The following is a 19,129-nucleotide window of genomic DNA, read 5'->3' on the forward strand; positions in this document are numbered from 1 at the left end:
TGTGATCAATTTCATCTTTCACTTATTTTAAAGTTTCTAACCCTAACAGTTGAAAGAAGAGCTTAAAAATATGATCCAAGTGTCTGCAAGAATCCGCAGGCTGCCTCCAGCAGAGGGAAAAGTAGCCGTCACTAGAGCCAGGAGGGAAGGTGGCCACTACAACAGACCTGGCCCTTGCAGAGCTAGATGGGAGGCTGTGGCTGGTTTGGGGATTTAGATTCCCTGCTGGGCTCTGCAGAATTTGCTCCTCCTTAGGGCTCGGATGTAACCTGAGGACTCTAGTCCTTCCTTCTGGCTTTTTGGCTTCACGAGTCAGATTGTTCCACTCACAGCACCAAAATTAAACAGGATTCTATAGATTGTGCAGATCTTCAATTCTCCTATTTTTGGAAGGGCCAATGAGGAAAGAAGATACTTTCAAATCTGGGGGAGAGGAAGGTTTTGTTTGTGCTCTCTTTGTTGTTCCCTCTCTGGATGGAGAGAAAGACCAGGCAGGTAAAACATCTCCTGAAAACATACCTGAAATGAGCTAAGATTACAAAAATTGTAAGTAAGGGCAAGGAAATGCATTAGATTATCTCGTTTTAGCTTGTGATTTTTCCCTATGCCAAGAGGGAGTTTTATTCCTGTTTTTTGTAATTTTGAAGCTGAGCCTAGAGGGGAATCCTCTGTTTTAAATCTTTTTATTACCGTGTAAATTTACCTTCCATCCTGATTTTTGCAGATATGATTTTTACTTTTTCTTTAAATACAGTTCTCCTTTAAGAACCTGATTGATTTTCAGTGTCCTAGAGACAAAGGGTCTGGTCAGTACTCATATTATTCTCAAGCCTCCCCAGGAAAGGGGGTGAAGGAGTTTGGGGGAATATTTTGAAGAAAGAGGGACTCCAAGTGACCCTTTTCCTGAATTTTTGTGTAAATCACTTGGTTTACAGTGTGTACCATCAGTACCATCCAAGGACAAGGAAAGGAATTGTACCTTGGGGAAGTTTTAACCTAATCTAGTTAGGTAAAATCTAGTTAATCTGGTAGAATATAAGATTAGGGGGTCTTTCATGCAGGTCCCCACATCTGTATCCGAGTTCAGAGTGGGGAGAGATCCCTGACAGGGGCAGTTTGACCATTTGATAGCCCCCTATGCCTATGGAGAAGTTTCTTCTAATCCTCTTAGACTACATCTACTCAGCAACCTTGGTCATAAGCCTTGGGTTAGTGGGACTCGAGTCAGCTGACCACTATCAGGGAACCCTGGCCTTGAGCATCTATACTGCATTTTAATGTTAGATTAGGGATTTTCTGACCCACGCTTGAACCTGGGGCGCTGGTGTCCATACTGCAATGAACAGTCCTGAGTTAAAGTAACCTATCCCAGAGTGGCTATCAGCCTCTCTACCACCTGTGTCGATACCCTAGCCCAATTCTATTCATGGGACTCAGGTGCCCATAAGGAACACATGAGTACATAAACTGCAAAATAAGCTCCTTTGGTAGCGCTCTCAGGAGTATGACTGCAGTTGAGGCAGCTTTATACACTGAACTACCATCAATCTGAGAACTGGGCTCTCCACCTCTAGACTGAGTCACGTTGGCAGGAAAATGCCCACATGCCCCTGTTCTGAGGATAATCAGGACATCAGTCTCCAGGACTGTCAAACTATTAAAATGAAACTTTGCAATTCTTCATTTTTAAAATGGGATGTTCAACGAAGGTGTTTTGTTTTTTTAAATTTATTTCTGTCTGTTTTGAAGTTTGACATGAAACGTAGGTTTCAGAGGAACCCCCGTACAAGCCTGGCTGCTGCCAGCTGCAGAGCGGTGAAGTGCACACCCATGGCGCAGAACGCAGTGTGCTCCAGCAGTCCCCAGGGAAACCTTATCCCTGCCCTCACCGCACCCCAAGAAACAGGGATGAGGGATCCTTAGGAGGCTGTGGGAAGGTCTGGGGTTGGCTCCCACTCACCAACCTCACAGTGCACACTGCCTTTGCAACCCTGCACACGTAGCACCACGGACAGCAGAGGCCCAGGCGCTAAGAACAGAAAGCAGAGCTGGACCAAGCAGCTGCCCTGCAGGTAGGGGAAGTGACAAAGTTCCTGGGTCAGCACAGCCAGAGGAGGGATGACCTGCCAACATCCTGGCAGCTGGGAGCTGCCTCCCACCTGCACACAAAGCCCCAAGGACAGGGGCCGGTGGGGGCGGGGGGGGAAGGAGGGTCACCCGCCAGGAGCAAAGGACAGAGAGCAGAGTGGGATCAAGCAGCTGTCCTGCAGGTAGGGGAAGTTGTGGAATTCCTGGCTCAGCACAGCCAGGGGAGGGATGACCCCCACCATCCTGGCAGCAGCAAGGAGGAGCCAGAGTCGCTGCTGCAGGAGGCTGCGGGGAGGTTTTGGGGCTGGCTACCACTTGCCACCCTAACAGTGTATGCTGCCCGGGCACCCCTGCACATGTAGCCCCAGGAACGGCTGGGATGTTGGGGGGTCATCTTTCAATCAGCTGCTTAGTCCCCATTCCGCTCTCTGGCCCTTGCATCAAAATCTGGCTGTGGTCATAGGACCAGAAAATAGCTCTCTCTGCAAAAAGCTTCTTCTAATCAGTCTCCACTGAAAACCCTGAAGGCTCTCTGATAGCGTGCTTGTAGACAATGAGCTAACACTGACCTGAGCTGCTGCCATTTGCAAAGGGAGGTGTGGCTTCTGTTTGCAATAAAGTGCAATAGACTGCACCAGCGGTTCTTAACCAGGGGGCTGCAATCTCTAAATCCATGTGCTCTGCAAAGCAAGGCTGGCATTAGATTGCCTGGCTCCCCCCCATCCCCACCGAGTGGCTGAAGCCAGGAGCCCTGAGCCTCCCAGTATCTGAAGCCTTTCCCCCGCTTCCCTGCTGGGCCCTGGAGGTTTTATAGCATGTTGGGAGAGGGGAGGGGTGTCTCAGAAAGAAAAAGGTTGAGAACCCTTGTACTGCACCATATTGTTGGCATAAAAAGGACTAAGAAGTTGCCCCAAGGAACTCTGGGATACACCCAGAAGTCTTCCAGGACCTAGTTCAAGCTGTGGCAGAATGCACACAGGAAAGCAATAGGGCTCAGACCTTAGGTCCCAGCTTAACATGGGCTCAGACCCTCCAGCCCTGCAGGGTCCTGGGGCCCTAGGTTAACACACTTGGTGTGTGGACGCAACCTGGGTTAGGCCCAGGCTTACACTGCATGGTAGACATACCCTTAGTGAGAGGCTGTTTTATGCCCTGAAGCTTAATCATTTCCAAACTTTTTAAAAAAACATGTAACTGGGTCAACAAACTGCCTACTGTCTGTGCTGGGGCTGGCAGGGAAAGGTGCCTCTCCCCAACCGCCGCAGGTCCCTTCTACGGGGGAGGCATCTCTCCCCACTGCAGCCATGAAGCTGGCCACAGGGCTTAATAGGCAGCTGTGCAGCTTAGAAGGAATTTAGGGTCCCGCCCAGTGCTAAAATCTATATAAGGCGGGGAGTGACATCATCTGTGGTTCTTCACTCCCCACACAAGACTACCCCTGGAAACACCTGAGGAACAAAGACTGAACTGAGGGAAGGGCTGGACCCACACCAAAGCCATTTCTAACCTGTGTATGAAACACCTGGGGATTCCAAGCAGTAAAGCAAGTGCAGCTTGCTCATGGATCTGCAGCCTGCTTGTATCCTTTCTCAGAGTGAGCTTCTGCTAATTCATATCCAATCTATTTAGTATATTAAGCTTAGTTTGTGTTTATTTGATTAGTAATCTGCTTTGATCTGTTTGCTATCACTTACGCTCACTTAAAATCTCTTTTGTTTCCATCTAAACCAGTGAGCTTTGACTGGAGTGCTTGGGGAAAATCTCTGCTTGGTTACCACAAGTGCGCATTGTCCTCTTCAGAATGAGGGTGAGGTGGACCGGGTATCAAACCCATATACTGGCCAGATTTGACCAAGGCAGGACAGTGCTGTACTGCTCTGGAATCCTAGGCTGGGAAGCTGGTGGTCAGAGAGCCTGGGTGTGCCCCTACCTGTGTGAATGCTGGTGAAAGTGCGGGCTGGAGGCCTTTGCAACTTGTCACAGCAGTACAGTGTGAAAGGGAGCCCAGGCTGGTGGGTCAGAGGGCTCAGAAGTACCCCAATTCCAGGTGGTACCCCTGGGTGAACCCGTCAGTCATATACTGTAGAAAAGCAGCAAACCTTCACACATACAAAATGAGAAAATGCATTCTCTGACTGAACTACTTGGGTGGCTTCTCCCTTATGAAAAACATCCTATAAACAGAAACAGAAAAACATGCGTAAAAGTTATATATCTGGGTAATACCAAGAAAAAAGAAAACAGCCTGAATTAGTCCAAACTGGAGAATTAATGTTCTTCTTCAAAAATACTAAGTAACATTCAAGTAGTCACTCAGACAGATGCGTGGAAATACTGTTGCATGTGCCTGGTATACCTCTATCAAAGTTGGTATTTGTTTGGAGCAACAAATCATTGGCACTTAATTCTTGCATCTGAAGCACACACAGACACAAAAGAATTAGATATATTTAGAAAGTGGATATGTGTAAGCATAAATCATTTCAGAAACTTTCTTCAAGCTAAAACAAAGCAAAAAAAATGCACTTACCTTTTTGTTACCAGTGCAAACTCAGATTTAATTCTGTCTGTCCCCCTGCATTTTGGTTTTAAATGGACTCTTCCACCCTCGTGCCCCTCTGCCCCACCCCAGGCAACTCCTGCATCATTAGGATATCACAGAATGCTTTTCTCAAATGCAAGAACAGACAATCACCGGTTGATTATTAATGGTTTACAGGTATAGTACAGGATTTATATCCAACAACTCTTAAGTGTGCATTCCATCATTTACAGAGAAACTAAAAAGATATTTAATTTATATCTTCAGCTCTTTTAAAACCTTCATTAAATGGTTACAATTTGGAAGCTAACATGTGGTTATTTGCTTTGTTTTATTAGAAAAAATACTCAGGCAAGGTCTACAATCATCTGTCAATTATAGATGACTTACAAGGAACTCATGAAGCAATAAAATTAAAAAAATACAAATACAAACTATATCTGAAACACTTCTATTTGGCAATTTTATAACAAATTTTAAAAAAGAACCAAAAAAAGAGATTGTGGATTACTTTATAGGTACAGAATAAGCAGTAGATGAAGTGCTCAAGCAAAAAAATTAAACAAAACACTGTACTTTTTTTAAAAATAAAGTCAGGTTGCTACAAATCTTATGAATAATACCCTTATTTATTAACCAACCATTCCAGAACATCTTATATTAGTGGTGCTTTTAATCTGCACTTCATTTTGTTTGATAAGATTTTTCATGTATATAAGTAACATATTTAACCCGTTGGAGCCAAGCAAGTCTCTTGTGTCAGTACCAATGCAGAATGCATTCGTATTATATTAGGAAACACTTAACCCTGCAGCCAAAGGATTAATTCTAAGTTTTATTCTATTTAATAAAATTTTAGTGTAAAAACTGCTGGTTTTTCGTTTCACTGTAGTAACGTGAAAATTCCTCCCCAATAAGGAAGACTAATTCTGCAGTTTGACTGCACATATATTTTACATTAGTTCCTTCCAACAGCAAGGAAATGACTGATTTCACGTTCACTATCAGAAAGGAGTGCCATTATGGGTTCTGTTCATCCTTCAAAGATTTCTGGGAAGGATGTTCAATGTATTTTTGTTCTTACAACAGATATTAACAGTAGTACATAGTCCCTTAGGTATGCAAACGACTTTTGTTGTTGTTAGGAAGGTGCTTTTTTAAACATTTCTTCTGGCAGCACTAGTGAATTACAATATCCTTCCATATTTTCTAACATAATATATACATTTTAACTTTCATGCCTCTAGAAAAACATCTACAGTACATTTCATAATATAAAAATATATTACAAATCTGCTGAATTATTTACAAGCAATGTCCTATTATCTATATGCAACATTTTTGTCTCCATACAAGACTAACAAGTTACACACATTTCTATTTCTGTAAGTTAAAAAAATCCATGATTTCTTGCTTATTAAGCAAGAAAGTGATTTTATTTTCCTTTTCAAAGCCAACTTTGGTGCATAAAGGTTGAATTTCTAGATGTTTTAAAAAAATATCATTTTCTTTACATCTAGAAAAGATTAGGCCAAATAAAAAAAACATATACTGTACAAGTGACAGTGTCTTAAAAGGTCAAAAAATTAAAATCAAACACCAATTTCACTAACTGCTAAAGTAGAGGTTTTTCAAAAACCGTTCAGTAATAAAGATTACATAAAAGTAGACCTCATTAACATACAGTACTAGTCCTGAAAAAGGGTCAGACATACTGCAACACTCTTAACAACACCTTTCAGTCTTACTTGGATATATGAATTTATAGCTGATTGGGAAAAACAAGCATTCCATTAACATTTGTTTAAACATCATTTAATGTCTCTTATTAGTTTTTGTGAAAGGACGCACAAGTGTACAAATGACGATTGATCACGATCCACCATACTCAGAAGGTAATAGGATAAAGCCTTGGTAGTTTGTTCATTGTCTGGTGAGTGTTAAACTCTTAGCAGCTTGTTAAGAGTTCTCCCGGGAACTGTGTAAGTTGTGATGGTTAGTTACTTCCTCTTTTCATCAAACTACTGTATATACTAACAAAAGAAAAGCAGCTTAAAGAAGCAAGCATGCAAAGCCTTTTAGTTGTTCCACTAAGTTGCCAGAAGAGTGTTTGCTCAGTCTCCCACTGTACCATTCCATGACAATGTGGATATACAGTAATATATTAATATATTCCACAGAAGCATCTACTTCATTCACAGAATGTTTACACTAAGCATAAATATTATCTAAGGATTTGAAAAAAAGAAGGGGGGTGGGTTGGGGGGCCTTGACTAATGTGCAACTTTATTTCTAATTCCATTGTCAGTGACTAAGACTGCAGGTGTCCCCAATTGCTTGGTTTTTACCTCTTCAACCTCTTCTGTGGCATTGTTCTGCAAAAGAAGATGATACATTTATGGTTCGAGGTCATCTCAACAGCTGATTCAATATAGCTGTGTATGGAGTATTTTGGAATCATGATTATACACAATTTATTTTCATAAAATTTTATTCAAACAAATGTCATTTTAGAAAAACCCCATACTAGGATCCATTATTTCAGCCTTTGTACTGTGACTAGTATCCCCTCAATAATTCTTCCCCCATGCAAGTTTTAGGCTCCAGTTTCAGTTCTTTGATCAAACAATACTGTGAGGTTTCCAAAAGAGCAATATTTATCAGTACACAATTCCAAGAGTTAAAATTCTAGATTACTTCCTGGGGGGGTATTTTAGTAGTTTTACTGGGGTCTCTCTTAGCCCAAAAAAATTAGAGTTTCATTTGAAAGGATCATCATAACCATTTTCATGAGAACTTCTAGAAAGTTGGCAAAAAATAAATTAATAAACAAATTGATCTATATGACATCAGTTAAATTCCATTTGGGCCATAAAATTACACGTAACTAATACCTAAAGCAGGGAATAAAAACAGTTTGTGTTAAACATTTTAAAACAAGATACAGTCTAATTTTTCTCATAACACTTATGAATTATTAGTTCACATCAGTCATTCATATTCAAGTAAGTATTTAAAATACTTACTTTTAGAGAGACCGAACATATAGTAAAATTAATTCTCTCCATACTCAAAATCCATTAATTTGATTAGTGAAGTAAATTGACTATGAAGGTGAACTGAAAGGCTCAATACACATCCAGACCTCAGCTGAGTGTTCTGTGTATTGCTTTAGACGTTAGTGATGTCAAGAAACACAAGAACACTGAACTTTGAACATGGCAGGTAAATGGAAAACAACCAGATTTTCAATTTAAGTTTTTATAATTAATCCTACACATGTATCATCCTGTTATTGATTTGGGATCTTAACTGGTTTAAAAAGAAATAAAAGCATTTCAGATTACCTTTAAAATATTTTTTACACAAGATACAATTGTGGGCATCTATAGGATTAAGTATAGCACGCTAACACAAAGGAATAACAAGAAAATATTAGAAATGTGATGATTAGAAGCCAATCTGAAGTCCTAAAAACACGTGTGTACTGCTCAAGGACATGTACTATCCCTCACCCCACCCCAAAGGATAAAGAATCTTGTATTAAAAAAATAGTACTTGTATACAAGTACAGGTTTCTAAGGCTATGTCTACACTACCGCGGTAAGTCGACCTATGCTACGTAGCTGGAGTCGACATACCTTAGGTTGAGTTACCGCGGGGTCTACACTGCAGGGGTCGACGGGAGAAACTCTCCCGTCAACTTACCTTACTTTTCTTGTCGGGGTTAGAGTACAGGGGTCAACTGGAGAGCAATCTGCTGTCAATTTGGCGGGTCCTCACTAGACCTGCTAAAATTGACCGCCGGTGGATCGATCTCAGAGCGTCGATCCGGCTGTAGTGTAGACATAGCCAAAGTAATACTGCATGTATTACAGCTGAATGTAAAATATGAAAAGATAAATTTGGACTTTAAAAAAATTGGTATACAAACCAGGATGTGATCTTAACAGAAGTGATCTTTCAGGATTCCACTGTATGTACCTCCTTTACTAGAATTTCTGTACACCAAGCACAAAAAAGTAAAATACACTTGGTAAATACATACATTCCCTGTTTCTCAGTTACTAGAGTTCAGTTCAAGAAGTTAAGCAATTCTGAAAAGACTTAAAACCTCAGAACTTAACCCCTGTACACTGGCAGGATTGAAGTCCCCTGCACTGGTGCATCATGCATTAGCAATCTTGGCTTCTGGCATCAAAAAGTTAAGCGAGGCTTAAGACTTTATTTCAATAATGTAAGAGGTTTAAAATTAGGAAGTTACCTGTATATGTTTGGGTCCAGAAGCAAGGCAGTATCTTTTGGTAGTTTTGATAAATGAACTACTTTAGTTTTTAATTGATGTCGTTCACTTTCATTTACCCACACATCAGGCAGACTATGAATAAATAAAATAAAAATTTTCAAAAAAGATCAATCCTTTTTCCTCACCACAAAAGTATGTGGCAAATTTGCACTTATGAAGTATTTTAATATAATCCTCAAATTCCAAGCACTAAAATAGCATCCCCACTGGGGTGGGAAAAGGACAGCAGAATTTTCATACATTCCTTACCTTTACAATGCAAAAGAGACGCTAAGAATGGCTGAAGTTATAGTTCCTTAGAAATACTGGATGAAAAAATAAAATAATGTCCTTGTATCTTGAATTTCAGAATTTTGGCATTTTAAATGTAAAACAAAGAAAAGCACACAGTGACTTCTAACAAAAAAGAATAAATTCAACTTAATCTCAAAACTAAAACAAAAATAGTATGTTTGATTTTTCAAGTATTAGGTAATGGTAATTTAGAATACTAAATGCCCTGAGCTTCACCCTGGACCAATGAACTTACTGGTTATCTGCTTAATTTTCATAAAACTAAAGCTTACTTCACATGTTCATCAAAATATGATTTCCTGAGTCAAAATAATGAAGTAAAATGTATTAATTCTCTTTTTTTTTTTATATATAGACAGCTGATTTCAAGCATGTTCAGTATCTCGTATTTCAACTGTTCTTAGGGTGAGATACAGTAGAACCTGGTTACTACATAAATTTGGAGGTAGTCCCAGTGCTGCGTATAGTGAGGCTCCTGGGTAAGGGCTGGGGACAAACGAAACACACTGGCCCAGTTCTTAGTACTCAACAATGCTCTGAAACAAAACTAGTCCACTTAAAACTGGCTTTTTCTTTTGCTGCTTAGGAAGCTGTGAGTGCTAAGGTTTGTGACATGCACGGTATATGGAAGAATGTTGCATGGCCATATATGCATGCATTTTACAGAGAACATTGGTGAAATGTAAAAAGAAGTGTCTATAAAATGTATTTTACAAATAAGTAATAACTGTTCCTAAGGGAGCCTGTGGCACAGAAAATACTGAAAAGAAATCAATGGATTGATCTAAGTCAGATGTTTGGAATGGAAATTAAATTAAAAACAAGAAATTACCAACTGATGCTGAAAAGGAAACAGAAGTAAATAAAAAACTTCATACAAGAGATATCTGGAACGTAGAACAAATGGCCAAAGATAGCAACTTATGAAAAGTAGTCCTTTTGTAAGCTTAAGAGGCAATCTGAAACACTTAAGATGGAGAAAATACAGTAGAACAGATTCTTTTTCTGACCCCCAAAATCAACTATAGTTTTTATTCCCTGTGTTTATTAGGGAAGACATGCCATCTGGCGCTCTGTCCTGACTCTTACCTACACCAGATAGTACAGAATGTTTATGGATTTACAACTAATACATTACGCCTACTCAAGTTAGCTACAAAGGTGTAGTCCAAGATTATTGTGTCAAAACATGCAAATTGACTGGCTTTCTTGGAAAAATAGGGTAACAGTTCACTTCTGTTGAAACAGCATTCCTTTAAATGGACCAGAATTTCCACTCTTTACATTTGCTTTAAATATGGGATTGTCTAACGTATCTGAGTAACTTCTCTTCTACACTCTACGACAGATTTTAAAATGTTGTTCATTTCTTTAAATTGAAATATTGAAATTTAGCATGACTCTTTAAAAGTAAAATATTGCACTGAACATTTAAATCATATTTCTGTTGATATTAGAATGATCATAGACCTGAAACTTTCAGGTATTAATTAATTAAGCAAATAACTTTTTATCTCCTGTATTGTAATAGGAATAAGTATGTGTTATAGTACTGTTATAAACACTCTCATAACTTATAATTCTATTACAAGATATTAAGTTCTATTTTTAATACATTCAGACTCAATCTTGCCCAATGAAACGGCAAGAATAGTACTTCTTAGTGGCAGCTGAAATATTTATATTACCCTTCCCATTCCTGGCTGAAAATTACTCAATCATCCTGCACTACTGTACAGTACAGCAGCAAATTTAAAAAAAAAAAAAAAAAAAAAAGGCCACAGGTAGTTACAACACCAAACCAAAATGCCAATGACTCCAGGAAAGAAAAAAATAACTTACCAGTAATCCTTGTTCTCTGAAGACAGTAATTATAATAGATCCACACCGTTGGGTTCATGCTCTTGCACACGACCAGTTGGGACACTGAAAATCTGAGGGGTTAAAACCACCTCATCAGAACATGTGTTTGCCTACCTGCTTTAGAAGATCTATGATATTTAGATTACACCTGCTCATCACAGTGGTATCTGCATCAATCTTCAGTTCTTATTTGATCAAAAGTATCACTGAATCTAAAAATACTCCTTTGCTCCAAGAGATGTTGGTTGAGTGAATGAATGCAGAGCTATTATATGCAATTACTGGAAATAATAATAAATGGAAATTCACTTATGATAGTGTCATGCTTGAAACCTGAAAATCCATGACTAATTTCAAATTATATGATGATTGCTACAAAACTAGAGCTTCTTTGATCGACAGTACCACAGGGATTTTATTTGAAAGTCTCCAAAGAAGGACGGCGCATGCCACCTTACCGATGCAGCCATTTAAATTTTCTGAATTTTAGCTCTGACTTATTCCAGATCCAGTCATATGCAAGAGCATGGATTCAAGAATGTGGACCTATTATAATTCTACTTACCTTGAGAAGAAAAAGTAGTAACTTCATTAAAAAAACTTGTGGAAAACCCAGGGATTGCGCAACACTGGCTAAACTACACTTCTAATGGGTCTCCTAATAATATTAGAACAAGGTGGAAATAAAAAGATTATTCCACTTTTCCATATAATTAGGATTATAATATTTGCATACAAAAGAACTTTTCTTATTTGAAAGAGAGAGCTCTCATCCATATTTATAGTAGAGTATTTTAGAAAAGTAAATCAATGATGTATGAAATATTTGATACTTAAAACTTTCTATTTGCCTTAAACCTATTTGAGGAGGGCTGAAACCATTGTCATATGAAATCTGGCAGAAGGAGAGATTACTTACCTTGTACAGTAACTGGAGTTCTTTGAGATGTGTCCTCAGCAGGATGTGTGCATGACTGTGCACTCTGGAATGGAGCTCTGTCATCAGCAGTGGCCACAGGTCCTTGCACGCTTGTTACCTAGATACCCTCGTGCCCCAGTACAAGGGCATATAGGAAGGGGTGAACCCGCTGCCACTCTAGTTCCTTCTCAACCATAGAAGTCCAACTAGAGACTCCAAAAGCAGAAGGGAAAGAGGGCATGGAGTGGAGCACCAATAGGTACTCACATCTTGAAGAGCTCCAGTTACTGTACAAGGTAAGTAACCTCTCCTTTTTCAAGTAGCGTCCTTATGGGTGCTCCATGCCACAAAGACTCCTGAGCAGTACCTCCATGAGGAGGTGCATTCATTACAGAATGTAGAACAGCATCAGCTCTGGAAGCAATCACAAGAGCGTAGTGCAGGGAGAACGTGTGTCTCAAAGACCAGGGTGCTGCTCTGCAGATGTCTGTGATCAGGGCTGGCTCCAGCTTTTTTGCCGCCCCAAGCGGCGAAGAAAAGAAAGAAAAACCCAATTGAGCCGCCACTGAATTGGAAGAGAGGGAATGAAGAACTCGCCGCCGAATTGCGGCCGAAGACCAGAATGTGCCACCCCAATAACGCAGGGAGTGCCACCCCTTTCTATTGGCCGCCCCAGGTACCTGCTTCCTTCACTGGTGCCTGGAGCTGGCCCTGTCTGTGATGCATATGTTTCTCAGCATGGCAACTGGTGAAGTCAGCCAGTTGGAAGGGGACAAAACCCTGAGGCTTTAAGATGGATCCTGCAATCCATTTGGGTAGTCTGAAGGGAAATCACCTGTACTTTGATGTGTTCTGCAACTGAAAAAAAATCTGGGTGAAGTCCTAAAGGGCCTAGTGCTATCTAGATAAAAGGCAAGATCTCTTCTTACATCCAGTATATGAAGGCTCACGTCTTCTCTTGAAGAGTCAGGCTTGGGATAAAAGAACAGTAGGTGATTTTCTTGGCTGAAGTAGAATCCCGAGGAAACTTTAGGAAAGAAGCGAGGGCATGGATACAGTCACCTTGTTGTGACAGAACACCATGTACAGTGGGTCAGTTATCAAGGCCCCAACCTCCCCTGTCCTCCTGATCAAGGTGATGGGTATGAGGAATGAGGTGTTAACAGACAGATGGAAGAGAAAATAGTTCACCACAGGTTCAAATGGGGGTTTTCTCAGTGTGTTGAAGACTAAATTGGAGTTCCTGTGGTGGAGTTGGTTCTTTAATTGGAGAGAAGAAGTTTAAAGAGGTCTTTGAGAAACCTCATCATGGTTGGGTAGGTGAAGACTGAAAACCCCACAATGGAGGGAGGGAAGACTATTATATCAACTAGGTGAATTCAGGGATAATCCTGTGATTTTTAAACTGAATTAGTAATTGAGAGTGTCAGTCAGACAAGATGCAAGAGGAAGTATAGATCAGTGACTGTACCAAGTCCGGAAGTGTATCCTTTTATGTAGTTTTTTTTGCTATGTTTAGATGCTTGAGCAGTAGGGGAGTCAGGATTAAACATACAGCAGTATGTGAGCCCAAAGAACTATTAGGGCATCTCCCACTGCGTTCCACCTGTATCCTCGCCTCGAGCAGAATCATCTGCACTTCACATTGGATGGAGGGAAAGAGACAGGACCCTACTTCTCCTTGCCAGGGTTGGGTGTATCCCCTGCTAAAAGTTTTTCCAAGGTGAACCCCAAATGAAGGAGGCTCAAAAGGGGAACTCTGAATAGACACTTCTGAATCTGATAAGGAGTTACTGCCTGTGTCAACTGGAGGGGCAAATGGTGCCAGTTACCTGTGGTTGAATGAGTACAGAGTCCTGAAATGGGTCCTTTAATTGCATCAGTACCAGACCCTGTTAATATTAAGATATCAGATGGTATCCAATTGATACCACTGGAAATGCATCTATGTATCCGCAATGAGCCATGAGGGATTAAAGGCAGTGATGGTACCGGGGGCAAGAGAACACTGAACATGGTAGTGGAGGTTAAGTAGGCTCCAACAAGAAAGATGGTACCAGTGGGGAGCATCTCACAGTACCCCTCAGCAACAATGGCTCAGGCTCCTCCAGAATCCAAAGGTCCTCAAGGGTCAAAAGACGAGACAGTACCAGGGCCTCTGGATAGGAAACATCAGGAGTACCAGAGACGTTACTGAAGTACAACTGGTGCCTCCTTCATGTCTGGCTGCTGGAGGTAGTACTGACAATGATTACGACTTGACTTGGGATCCTTATATCTCGGAGTCAGAGTTCAATGCTAATATAGGTGCCACTTTAGGCAGTTTACCAGATGGTTTCTCGGTACATGGCATGGCCTTTTTAGCCTGTGCTGTGGTCTTGGTGGGAGCCTCAGTAGTTCCCATAACTAGTCACAAGGTCCCTGAGACCCAGATTGAGGGTAACTTTTCTCTTTCCTTTCTCCCATTCTGGGGAAGAAAGCCCTCTCTTCTTCAATGGTTTAGATCAGCAGTTCTCAAACAGTGGGTAGTGACCCTGTTTTAATGGGGTTGCCAGGGCTGGCTTAGACTCGGATTGGGCATGGGGCCAAAGCCTGAGCCCCACCAGCTGGGGCTTCAGCCCGAGGGCTTCAGCCCTGGGCACTGGGGCTCAGATTACAGGCCCCCTGCCTGGGACTGAAGCCCTTGGGGTTCGACTTTGGCCCCCCTACCCAGAGAGCAGGGCTTGAGTGGACTCAGGCTTTGGTCCCCGCTCCTAGGGTTGTGAAGTAATTTTTGTTGACAGAAGAGGGTCACAGTGCAATGAAGTTTGAGAACTTCTGGCTTAGATGGTTTTGAAAGTCCTGCAGGGTCTTCGTTTACTGCCAGTAGAGACTATCACCAGAGCTCTCTAAGGATCTGATGTACAAGGGGGGTTACTTGAATCCCACAGGTCTCAGTGAGCACTCCACTGACAGGTGTCTGAACCTGTCCTTCCTCAATTTATTCGATCTGCTCTTAAATCCTGAGCAGATCTTAGATTGGGAGGGGATGCAAGATTCCGCAAGGCAATGGAGCAGCTTGAACTGTCTCTGTGGGGGAAAGACCCATGGCAGGTCTGGCCGGCTTTAAAGCCCAGGGTCTTGGGCGTAACGTAAATTCCAGGCCATGACCCAAAGACCTGAGAAAAAACAAAGGTCTGAATCAGGCAAAAAAGGGAAGGGGAAAACCCCCCTTTATAAAAGCACAAACTGTGCTAAACAAAAATAAAGAAATTTTAGCAACAGGATAGCAAACCAAGAGGTTAGCTAGCAGATGTCACGACACAGCCACAAGCAAATGAGAAGGAATTGGAGTGGCAGCAGGTCCATCCCTCCTGATATGACCTCATAGAAGAGCATGAGAACACCGTTGTGGACCCGCAGACACTGCTGATGAAAAATTTCCGATCCAGAGCGCACAGGAGCACATATCCTGACATGGAGGACACTACTTGAAGAACATTCAAAATCAAAAGAAAAAGCAATCAAACACACTGAGAAAGCTTCAAATGCAGTGTAGCAGTTTGCTCTTAGGGTATGTCTACACAGAAAAGAAAAACCTGCAGCTGACCCATGCCAGCCAACTCAGGCTCACAAGATTCAGGCTGTGGGGCTGTTTCGCTGCTGTGTAGACTTCTGGGCTCGGGCTGGAGCCCAAGCTCTACAACCCTGCAGGGTGGGAGGGTCCCAGAGCTCGGTCTCCAGCCCAAGTCCAGAAGTCTACACAGCAATGAAACAGCGCCGCAGCCCACATCAGATGGCATAGACCAGTCACGGGTTTTTCTTTGCCCACCTTAGTGTCTTAGTTAAACAGGAGAATCCAAAATGGCAGCATTACACAATTTACAGTTGAAGCAACAAAATGTAATATTCCCATGGTAAATTTATTGCGACATTGCAGCATTTGCTTTACATATTTTGTAGTCCTGCTGTGTATTACCAATTACAATACTATTATGTGTCCACTTTATGCAGTATGTTGCTATTTCACTTTCCTGACACACTTTCCTCACACCTGACATACTGAGAATCAGATAAACCACAGTGACAGAACAATCACCATTTCATTTATATCTATCTATGTCACAAAACAATCTGTAATTCTTAGGACTGTCAATTAGTCGCAGTTTACTCATGCGATTAACTCAAAAAAAATTAATCTCGATTAACTGCACTGTTAAACAATAGAATACTAATTGAAACGTATAAAATATAATATAAATATATTATAATTTACTGGAAGAAAAGGGCTTCAGTCCAGAAGTTGGCTAATGAAGGCACTTATATTGAGTCCTTATGTGAAGAGGAGGAGAAGTGTTTGTTAAGCCAGCTGAAGAAGTGCACAGACTTGATTATTACAAATCTACAACAGTGACTTCTGGATTCTACTCAACCTCTACGTAGCTTTTACAGATACCGGTCTTATAAAACACCGATAGTTGAGTAGAGTGAGGCACTATGCATCTGACACGTAATTATCATGTGACGCCGGCTACAACAGTGCCATGCGAACGCCTGTTCTCACTTTCAGGTGACACTGCAAGCAAGAAGCGGGCAGCATTATCTCCTGCAAATTGTAACCAAACTTGTTTGTCTGAGTGATTCACTAAAGTAGGACTGCGTGGACGTGTAGGCTCTAAAGTTTTACTTTTTTTTTAAATGCAGTTTTTTTGTACATCATTCTATATCATGAAAGTTGTAATTACATGTTGAACTTAGAAATGAAGAGATTGCACTACAGTATTTGTATTAGATGAACTGAAAAATACTATTTCTTTTTTTACTGTGAAAATATTTGTAATCAAAAATATAAAGTGAGCACTGTACACTTCGTATTCTGTGTTGTAATTGAAATCAACATATTTTAAAATGTAGAAAACATCCAAAATATTTAAATAAATGGTATTCTATTATTGTTTAATCACCATTAATTGCGATTAATTTTTTTAAATCATTTGACAGCCCTAGTAATTCCACATTTCAATGATTAATGGCACTGGCGACTAGCAGCACTGCCTATTAACATTTACTCTGGTCTAATATAGCAAGTACACCTGCTTATGGAAAAACAAAGTATTTTTAAAAAGGCATTTACATAGACAATAATAATTGATCATCTCAATGACTTGGCAACAGAAGATGATCAACTAGACAAAGGAGAAAGTTAATGACTGTTTTGTTCCAAACACCCAGGTTACTTTAAAAAACCCCAATAAATTTACACAGAAAATGTATTGTTAAATATTCAAAGAATAATAAAGGACAGCACATTAACTGGATTGTAAATGCTTCCACATACAAATAGTATAACTGACAATGTATATACTCACATGTCTTCTGGCGTCCAGTGAAGCAAGAGTTTTATTTTTCCAGACTCCTCTTTTCTTTTAGCTATTACCTGACATTAACAGTTAAAATAAACATGATTTAAAAATCAAATCTGCAGAATATTTTCCTCACATTTATATTCCCTTGCTAGGTTTTATCCCAACTGAAACAACTACTTAGGAAATAAAAATTGTTTCATCAAAGACCGTGATAATTATATGCATAAGAAATCTATGTGTAGAACTGCTCAAATAGTTCTTAGTAAGGTTGTAACCCTTTCATTTAAATTTCCCTTAAAATTTCGTATTTGACATATTCAATAATCAGTGAATGAAAATACAGACATATCTTGAAATTTACTTTTTTTTAAAAATCAGTCAAGATTTTGCAAAGTTATTTCAAAACTGAAATTAGTGAATAAGATCCACACATTTTATGTATAGTTATGAACATGAATGTGATGCTTTATGAAATACCTAAGGAGACAAAGTTACTGCCTGATAGAGTTTACAATCTCATTCCAACATTGTACCCAAAACCTAATGTTCCTTTAATTTATTCAGATTGCAGAATAAATCACTCAAAAATTAGGAAATACTACATTTATGGATGTCTATGCAATCTTAATTCTTCCCCTTTGTACCTACAAACTGTTACTCTTGGGGGAATTCTGCACCACTGCACAATGCAGAATTTTGCAGAAATTAACGGTGTGTGCACAGAATTGCCTTTCCCCCACAGAAATGGGCTGAAGTGCTGCTCGCTGTCACTGGACTCTGCAGAGCCCAGCTTGCACATAGAAGACCATGCTGGAGGAGGGGGAGGGAGCTAGAGGGTTCCTGGCAGCTGCAGTTCCCAGCATGCCCTGAGGGAAGGAGAGGGTGACACACAGGAAACTCCATACAAGCCTGGGACAGAGCATCAGGCTGTTTATCCCTCTGGATCCCTGGGCTCTGGGGGATGGGTGTCCGGGCAAGGGCGGATCCCGCAGCTAGGCTCTGCAGAGGGTGGAGGGGGAATATATCTGGGCTGGGAGGCCCCCGTGGTTGGGATCTGTGGAGGGGGGGGGGGGGTTTGGGTGTATTGGTTGGAGGCTCCCCCTCGCCCCCCGGTGAGCTGGGGGTGGTGAAGGGGTTGAGGGTGTCTAGCCCCCTGGCTGGACTCTGCGTGGGGGACAGGGGAAACCGGGTTGTCATAGGGGTTTCTTTAACACTCTACTCTTGGGGGAATGTGTGTGTTGGTCTGTATTGTTACAGACATACTTAGGTATTTTGAAAAAAAATTATCAAAATATTGAAACGGGCATGATTATGTAGTGTTAGTTTGACAAATGAAATGTACAGAATGATTTTTTTGGGGGCACACACTTTTTATTTTGTTGGCGCAGAATGCCCCCAAGAGTTCATTTTCTTTCTCTCTCTCTCTCGACAGACAGAAGTGTATATATACAAATTAAAGTTGCACAGGATTCCAGCTCCCCCAAAAGTAACATCCAAGACATTTAAAATGCGGAAGACATGGACACAGATGGTAATATTAAAACAGAAAATGCTTCTCCCCACAAAGGGTTTTTAGGAGAAAATGAAGATTGTGTTTTTACAATTCAGACTAACTTACAGTAGGAGAGCATATCAGAAATTCTTGGCAGAAATTCACTTGACTCACTGTTCTACAGAGGATCATAAAATTAATTATTTGCAAACAAACCATTCTCTATCCTGCTGGTACTGGAGAGCACTTGCAAGTCTATTCCCACAAAATAAATCCTTAC

General features: G+C 40.7%; 1 protein-coding gene across 5 annotated transcripts in view; it reads right to left on the minus strand.

Moving 5' to 3' along the window:
• Nucleotides 1-4,788: 4,788 nt before the first annotated feature.
• The window catches only part of AEBP2 (AE binding protein 2), an 87,039-nt gene continuing 72,698 nt past the window's right edge, over nucleotides 4,789-19,129 (minus strand). Inside the window, exons 6-9 of one of the 5 annotated variants that reach the window (XM_073318678.2) lie at nucleotides 17,361-17,428; nucleotides 8,895-9,008; nucleotides 8,565-8,631; nucleotides 4,789-7,005 (exon numbers count right to left, since the gene is read on the minus strand). In XM_073318678.2, the coding sequence (XP_073174779.2) occupies nucleotides 8,577-8,631; nucleotides 8,895-9,008; nucleotides 17,361-17,428 (237 nt within the window). In that variant the 3' untranslated portion in view covers nucleotides 4,789-7,005; nucleotides 8,565-8,576. Of the gene's footprint in view, nucleotides 7,006-8,564; nucleotides 8,632-8,894; nucleotides 9,009-17,360; nucleotides 17,429-19,129 lie in introns of those variants that run through there. The other 4 variants (XM_073318687.2, XM_073318705.2, XM_073318726.2 and 1 more) reach the window with 4 other exon arrangements.

Source organism: Lepidochelys kempii, chromosome 1 (assembly GCF_965140285.1).
Source record: "Lepidochelys kempii isolate rLepKem1 chromosome 1, rLepKem1.hap1, whole genome shotgun sequence".
Lineage (NCBI taxonomy): Eukaryota > Metazoa > Chordata > Testudines > Cheloniidae > Lepidochelys > Lepidochelys kempii.